General features: G+C 32.5%; 1 protein-coding gene across 3 annotated transcripts in view; it reads left to right on the forward strand.

Annotated features, from left to right (window-relative positions):
• Positions 1-9042, forward strand: part of LOC106458426 (protein NEDD1-like) — a 40735-nt gene that overhangs the window by 19985 nt on the left and 11708 nt on the right. For all 3 annotated transcript variants that reach the window (XM_022384641.1, XM_022384642.1, XM_022384640.1), the window contains exons 5-8: positions 568-708; positions 1071-1300; positions 1838-2045; positions 8163-8283. In XM_022384641.1, coding sequence (XP_022240349.1) covers positions 568-708; positions 1071-1300; positions 1838-2045; positions 8163-8283 — 700 coding nt within the window. The remainder of the gene's footprint in view (positions 1-567; positions 709-1070; positions 1301-1837; positions 2046-8162; positions 8284-9042) is intronic.

The raw sequence follows: 9042 nt of genomic DNA on the forward strand, positions 1-9042 counted from the left end.
AATATATATATATATATATATATACACACACACACAATCATATTCTTGAAAGAGAAGCATAACATTTTAGTGCAATAATTCAGTGAGATCTTACTAATTTTATTAAAGGGGTTTCTCAGTTTTTGTAGGTTAACTTGAAATATATGTTATATGGAAAGAAAACATAGTCCTAGTTTCAGGATTGTTGTTGATTTTTGTGTGTTCTAGATAAAAGGGATGGGTTAGTTATTATCTCTAATCTTTTTTTACGTGCTTCTCTTTTATCTGTTAGTTGTTTGGATTATGTGTATTTTTTTATGTTTAAAAAGCATGACTTTGGAGTAATGAATGTAAATGCAAGTACCAGTAGTGTGGTTATCAGCACTTTCATACTTTCTTCGTGTAAATAGTTTTAAGAGAAGTTGTTTCTAGATTTAAAAAAAAAAGACCAACATTTAAATAAAACAAGGTGTTTTAGTGCCTATATCCAACAAAAGAAACTGCAGCTTTATACACACATGTATCTAGGAATAAATACACATAAGGTATGTTGTTGAGTTGGCATAATACTTTTCTTTGTCATTTTAGGGTCACAGAGATGAAATTACGTGCCTTCATTTTAACTGGAATGATTCATATGTAGCTTCTGGCTCAGTCACAGGTGACATCCTCCTTCATAATGTTACCACTGGTCATACTTCTGCACCTCTCAGGAATGCTAAAGCTCAGGTATTTCTTTCTGTAGTGATCTGTTAAAATTTACCCTGTTTATTACTGAGCTCAATCTTACCAATAGTTCAGAACTAATTATTTATATCTTAATTACCAAACTTTGTAGATAATGAAAGTTTTATTGATTACCAGAAAATCAGTGAGAGCTTCTTAAAAACTATCCATTTTCTAGACACACCTGTCATATAAATTGGCCTACTGAAGTACACTTGGAAACTTAAAATAATGCATAAGGGTTGTTTTAAGTTCGTATCAGGAAATGTAGTTGGAGTAAATTAATATATTATTTGCATTAAAAAGTATTGGTGTTTTTATTTTTTAATTATCAAGAAGTGTACATATGATTATTTTTACACCAGGCAATACGAGGACTTGAGTATGGATTCATCAAGAAATCCCTTCTAGGATCTGTCTCAGATGATGGGTCTGTATCCCTGTGGGATGTCAATTCCCGTCAGCTAATACATGGCTTTACTGCTGCTCACAGTGCACCAGCAACGGGCCTCGTTTTTTCACCTGTCAATAACATTCTGCTTATCAGTGTGGGCTTGGACAAAAAAATAATTAGCTATGATGTCCAAATGAAAAAGTAAGAATTACTGTTTGTTTCATTGTGACCTGCATGAGAAATAGAATACACTTTCAAAATCAGGACAGATGATTAACCATCATAATTGAATGTACATTGTACATGATTAATAGTACCATACAATGAAAAGATACTCACTTTTAAAATTATGACAGATGGTTAACTATATGCATTGAATTGACATTATGAATTAATTGTAGTATTACACAATTAATATTAAGCTTATATAAAAAACCTCATGATCTGTTAATACAGTACTGTAAGTGTTAGACAGGATGAAAAAAATAGCTGTTTTGTTTGAAATTGTCAGATATTTGACTTACATGTAAAACACTTTTGTGAGATGTTAACCCTGTCTTAAGTGCTGTAAGTAATGCTGTGTCATTTGAGTAGATTATAATCTTGGAATTTTGACTTCAAAATTATGTATCACATTGGAAACGTATCAAGAAAATTTCATGTGCCACTTATGATTGATCCACATACCTGTTTTATATTAATCCTATGTATGGCTTGCATCAACTGTCTTTCTCTTAGCCATGTGAAGTCATTCAATTGTGATGCTCCTCTAACGGCTGTAGACTTCATGGATGATGGAGTGACTTTAGCAGTGGGAACAAGCCGAGGAAAAGTCCACATATATGATCTCAGGCTGTCCAGCACACCAGTGAAAACTCTGGCTGCTCACAATATTTCTGTTCATTCTCTTGCCTTTCAAAATACTTCAAATAGAATTTTATCACAAGTAAGAAACTAATGTTGAATAACCTGAAAGACTTTTGTAGAAATCTTCTACTTGATCTTGGGTTTATTTTTCGTACATAATTTAATAAGTGTAATGAGGTCAATGTAAAATAAAAGACAGCTTTAGAAGTTGTTTTAGATTTGTTTAGGAGTTGAACTGTACACATATTTTTAAGGTTACTGATGGTAGGAATATGTTTAAAAGAAGTTATATATCCAGAATTAGAAATGACAGTTGCTGTTTGATATATTACCAATTAAATCTGGAAAATGCATAAGGAATTTTCATAACTAGATTTTTGATCATTTGTTAAAATTAAAGTAAATATGAGGGAAATATTATAATAATATCATTAAACCTCTTAAACAATGGGGGTATATGAACTTCTAAAGCTTTCATTCACACACACACACATATATATATGTGTGTGTGTGTGTGTGTGACCTGTTATGCCATGCACTGAGGCACTATTATACCTCTGGGTATCTTAGTTTTTCCGAGACACTTAGGATAATTTCCAACTTTAAGCCACCTGGGAGAAAATCCTTAGTAACCAGAAATGTAAATCAGAAATAAAGTAATTAATAAAGATGGACAAAAATTGATGCTCCAGAGCATGTCATAATGGGTTATATATTATATTGATCATCATAATTTGGTAGTTATCATATGAAAAGATGTTACCAACATTTATGGATTGTTAAATGAAATTACAAATCATTAAATGACTTTTATTTAAGTCATTTCAAACAGAGCAGAGATTAGTTAGGAAGCTCGTTTGTGGGAAATAAATCACATTCATTATAATATACATTCAGTCTGAGTTGTCAAAATGTGCTCAGAAATGTACAGTATAAAGATATAAGTAGTGTTTTAGTTCATTTGTTTTAGCAATTATATTCTTTCATTATCCAAAGCTTTTCTGTTTTCAAAATTATTAGGTACATTTGGTTTTTTCTAGTTTTCTATCCAAATTACACAGGTCTGCATTTTAAAAACTTAAAATCACTACTGCTTGTGCCATTTCCCATGCTAGTTGTGAAAGAATTAACTCTTTGTATAAAAATGTATGTCAGTCATTGCCATAGTTAGTAGTCTGTACAATTAGTATAGAAAAAAATGAGCAACTAATTAATAATTATATTTGTGTGATAGTTGTGTTAGTGTAAAATTGAGTAATCTTTAGTCTTATGCAAAAAACTTTTTTATTGTAAATATTTTATCCTAGAATTTGTTTTATTGATAAACTGGTGAAAGTACCCAGCTTCACTTGGGTTATTAGGTTGATAGTGTGTGTATTCTAAACCATTTTAGCATAAAAGTATAACCTATATGCTTTTGTTGCCAAACAATATAACATAAAAGCCATTGTTGGAACTCGCTGTAACCAGAACGCACTGGCTTTTCTATGTATCAAAAGTTGTTTTATAAGGAATCACTTTTTTTCTATGTGGTTTTTCACTGGCTTGCCTCATTAAAAAGATGCACATGCATGTGGATAAGTAATAGTACTAAGGTGCCCACCCTCAGGAGCCACTTAGTATGTGTGCAAAATTTCAGGTTTCTAGGTTCTTACCTCTCAGAGCTATGGTAGTCACACACAGACAAACAGATACACCCTTTTATTATTATAGATACAAAATTATACACAGTTTCTACTCTAGAGTGTAGAGTGTTTAAAATAGTTTTGCACTATAAAAAGTATTTCAAACAATATTTGGTTTTGCTGGACATAGTGATTGAATTTATAAATTTTTGACAAATAAAACCATATTATTATTTCAAACTGCATTACCTTAAAGAAATTGATGTCTTGTGTATTTGTATTAATTCATGCTGAGCATACTTGATTGATTGTTAATGAGATTTCATATTTATTTGTTGCATAATTAAAAAAATGCATTTAAATTCAAATCAGGTAGACTTACCTCTGAAATACTGAAAACATTTCATTGTTGAATTGCTCTCATGTTGTTAACAACCATGTGATTCAGAGTTCTTAATGACCTTGATGCAATTCAGAGCATTATGTTAACTTATCCATAAATCTCCATTCTCCCATTTTTTCATTATTTTAAACAAAAATGGTTTTTTGCTCAGGCCTTTTCCCCTTCAGTGGTTGCTGAACAGAATTTGTCTGCTAGCCTTTATCCTGTAGAAACTGTAGGACTGTAGCTACAGCAACATGTGCAGTTATCAGATATTACTGTTCTACTACTCTAAGAATCTTCCACTGCAGGTCCAGGACAGTGCATTGCACTCTGACTCTGGCTACCTGCTACTTTACCACCTATGACCACATCTGAGAATGTGATGACTGCAAAAGTATATATATATGCCCCCCCCCCTCATTTGATCCAGTCGCTTATGAGGTTGGTCCTCTCCACTTGTTTCTCACATGAATCCAGTTCATTAACTTTTAATCCTCTTGCTACATGTAGGTCAAAGTGTACATGCCACGAGCTCTTATAGTTACATTTACAGCTTAATTAATTTGCTCTATTTTCAGTGTATACAAATAATCTTGGCATCAAAACACGGATAATAAATCAAATTTGGATATTATAAAGTTTTAACTTCTTAATTTTATAAGGAAACATTTAAAAATCTTTTATTTTCCATAGTATGAGAATCATGATATTTGTTCTTTAGGTCTGCCCCCTTCTCTAATTTATTTACCACCTCTCTCTGAAGTATGAAATTACTAACTATAAAATGCTTATTCCCTTTGTCAGTCTGTTGAGAACACTTTCACTCTTCTTTTTTTGGTAATGCTCTACAATATACATTGTTGCTTAGCAACAAACTATCACCCGATTGTTCTTAGGCCAACTGTAGTGTTCATGTTGATTTGTTAGAAAGGTTTGTTTTTTATTCTTAATTTTTTTGGTAACTTTGGTGATATAACAGCAAAATAGTTTAATTCAGAAGTTTTATGACATTGAGTTGTAGCCAAAAGCAAAATAAAATTTACCAAGTAGTGTTTCAGCTAAGCCTTATGTTACATTTATGTATTAGGATTAATGCTTAAATTAGACTACAAATAGTCCTACTGTTAAGTTTAAGTGGTGAATAAATGTTAATAAATATTCTTTTGGTTTTTAACACATAGAAGAAATTTAAAATTCAGAATGAATGAACACAAAAGAAATGTTAAAAATGATAATATTGCTATTTCACCTTTAGCAGAACATGTTAGTGAAACTAATCACACAATTTAATGGGAAAAAAATGTTATTTTAGCACAAACTGGAAATTTAATTGGTATGAATATATGTGAATCAATTGAGATAATTAAATGTAAAAACAGGTAAATTTAAATTATTGAATAAGGATGATGGAGCTGAGGGAAATGTTGTCAGTAGATGATGTGAAATTCTTTAATATGTAAATTGGTGATTGGGTAATTGTATAACTAAATGTTATTTTTTTAAAACATTACACTACTGAGGATGACGCAGTAGTATGCATCAAAACATGTAGAGTGTATGAGACTGTTTTCCAGTCTCTTTGGGTTTTTTATCACTTTTTATCCTGTACAGTAAGTTATTGTATTTTAGTAATTTGAAGACTGGAAACAATATAATTTTTATACAATTGTGTATAAAATAATCGTTGTTTTTTTTTCAAAATTGTGAGTTTTTTAACAATGAACATATGTAGTTTCCTGTTACAATGTGCAGTCATTCTGGAAAGAAAAAAAGGGGGGTAATTTAGATTTATTTCTTATTTTTTTATTGTGGTTACAAGGCTGGTCAAATGAACCGAGTCCATGTAGAGTTAGAGTAGAAAAAATAACAGATAAAATATATATAGTTTTGCTGAAAAAAACATTTGATATTTATTTAGGAGGTTTTAGAGGTTGTGCAAATGAAATTGAAAATTTTCAGATGAAGAAAAGTATTTTTAACCTTAACATGAAAATCACTTTGCACTCAAAGCAGTCAACATATAAATAGTTAACTAAAAAATTAATTTTTTGCATACAAAAAACTTTGCCAAATTCTCTGAAGATACACAACACATTAAAAGTTATAGTATGGAAATTCTGATGGTTATTCTGTAGTTACAAGATTGGCCACATCAACTGACCCTGTACGGAAAATATTAATCTGGTTCCGGGCTCTAATTAAGTTGTGCTTGATCATATCTTTCAGTTGTAATGGTCTAGGTTATTACCTTTCTTGTCTCTCTCTGGTTCCCTTCTCCTTTTCAATGTGGGTATTCTGGCTTTCAATATTCCAGAGGTAGGTCTACACGATTTTTATTAGTAGTTAATTAATTATCTCTGAAATACTTTCCAACCCACTACCAGATAACATGTGGTTTTTTCATTATGATTGCAACTTAGAAATCTGGGTTATTGTGGGAAAGTAGAGCTCATGTAAGATTTCTTTAACCATGTGGAGAATGTGGTTAAGTTGTCAAGAGCATTCAAAACTTTGAGCTACATGGTTGTTGAGAATATGGCCCAAAAGTAGGTATACAGTTGATAATTTATTTATGGGAAGTTAATCATAAGTATTCAAATTGAAACCTGTTGCCATTCACACAATCCTGGAGTCTGTCTGTCCATCAAGTTTTGTAAATGCATTTGGGATGTGCCCTTTCATTTCGTTAACATTCCATGATTTCCTATTGTACACTACTTTTGTCCTACTTTTGGGACACTGTGTGTATGCATGTGTATAAATGGAGTAAGTTAGTGCTGTTCCTAAAAAAATTAATTCATTAGTGTGTAATTATTAAGATCAGATACATATGCACCATAATATATTTTAATGCTAATATTTAATACTAAGCTCTTCTTGAGATATCAGAGATTTCAGTAATAATTAAACCATTTTACCTTATCCATAAATACTGGGTGTTGTTGTTGACTTTCAGTTTAAATCAGCCAGTACACTTCTCTATACTGATAATAAGGCCATGTGTTTCAGTTAAAACAATGTAATAATCTGACTGAAAGTATCTGTTTTGTAATTACACTTAAAAAGTAGATATAAACACATGTTCTGTATTTTTGGATGATTTTATTGAATAACTCATATTCATACCTCATTCTACACTCAAGTACCTTGCAAAGGGAACTAACAGTAAACAAAGTGATGTATAATGTATATATATAATCTTTTCCATATCAGCAACACTAACTAAAAGAAAAAGTAAAATTGGTGTTCAATCGCAACACTACAAACATCTAAGAAGATACCATTGGTGTAGGCATAGAATGGCCCAGTGATCAGCAGCTCAGATTGAGGATCTTATGGTCTCTCATTCATGTCCTGTTGCCAGAAATAATAAATTACTCTCTCATAGGTGCATTATTAAGGTGATGGTCAAATTCTATTACTCATTCACACAGTTGATGTGTTCGGAGAAAAACGATGTTTCACAATAAAAAGGATAATGATTCTTAAGATAAAAAACATTGTTTATTTACAACACAGTGGGACACAGATAAATGTTTCGGAATTGATGAAATTCCGAAACATTTATCTGTGTTCCCTTGTGTTATAAATAAACAATGTTGTTTATCTTAAGTATCATCCACACAAGAGTTGGTGGTGGGTGTTATTGACTAGCTGCCTTCCCCTAGTCTGTCCGTTCAAATCTAGGGATGACAGCTATGGATAGTCTTTGAGTAAATTGGCATAAATATTCAAAAACAAACAACTCAATGGTATAAGAGAACTGGAGAAATTTTGGCTCAGGTGTTTAGAATTGTTAATAGCTTAAATAAACTGGTCTTGGTTAGTCTTTCTGGTGGAATGACAAGATGGAAATATTATTGTTATAAACTTAGGAAGTCCAGAAAGAAACTTATTCTTTGACAGAACTATTACTGTATTAGAGATGTAAGCTTATGAAGTGGCTTATTGATGTAATATGTGCTGTTATTTTTATTGGATAGGTATCTGGATAAGAAGGGCTACATTTTTAGCTTGGTTCATCTTGGAGAGTTGGTTCCAAAAGAAGGGAGGATCTAGTGGGCTGACTGATCTTCTGTCACCATTGTGCAATCTTATGCTCTTAGAATATGTTGTTTCTTAGAATAACTCTTGTCTGATTTTTTTATATATGTTCAGTTAAAAATTTTTTTTATTCATTGAACAGGGAGAGTCTTCAACAACAAAAAAATCACATCACAACTTAGAACCAGTTCAGAACAAAGACTTTGAAAATGATGATATTCTTAGAAGTAACATTGTCGTAACTTACTCTGGCATTTCTACAGGTACTTAAATTATATTGTTGTAGTTATTCTGGTGTTCCTACAGATATTGAGGTTATATTGTTGTAACTTACTTTGGTGTTTCTATAGGTGTTTTGAAGCTGAGTATTATATTAACTCTTCTCTCAGGTTGTTTTAAAAATTTGGTTTCCGGTATGATATCTCACCTCCTTTCACAAATAGCTTTCTTGATTTATTCTGCCCTCTGTATGTTGGGGTGCCTATATAGATACTCAGGAGGTTTTGTGTTGGTGGACTCTTTCTGAGTCCTCCCTCCGTATCAACCTCTTGGAGATCCTCACTGTTCATTGGGTTGGGAGTCACTTCTTTCCAGCCCTTCAGGGCTGGTTGGTAATGGTGCATTCCAACAATTCAACTTTGGTCTCTTACATCTCCAGGCATGGGGACACTCGGTCAAGACACCTGATTTTGGACCTCCTGTATTGGGCCCACATCCATCAAATTTCGTTTGTTGGCTTGTCATATTCCGAATGCCCTGAATCTCATGATGGATTGCTTATCACATCCAGACAGGATTCTCCCTATGGAATGGTTACTAGCCCCACAGGTGTTTTGGGTGCTGTGTACCCATTGGGGTGTTCCAGATCTGGATGCCTTTGCCACTCATCTCAATTCTCAGATCCTCCAGTTTTGGTCTTCTGTTCCACATCTTTTGGCTGGACCAGTAGATGCTCTCAGTCAGTATTGGATGGGACTATACCTGTATGTCCCTACCCCCCCCCCCTTTACCTAACTCCTACT

The sequence above is a fragment of the Limulus polyphemus genome, unplaced genomic scaffold (assembly GCF_000517525.1).
Source record: "Limulus polyphemus unplaced genomic scaffold, Limulus_polyphemus-2.1.2 Scaffold462, whole genome shotgun sequence".
NCBI lineage: Eukaryota > Metazoa > Arthropoda > Merostomata > Xiphosura > Limulidae > Limulus > Limulus polyphemus.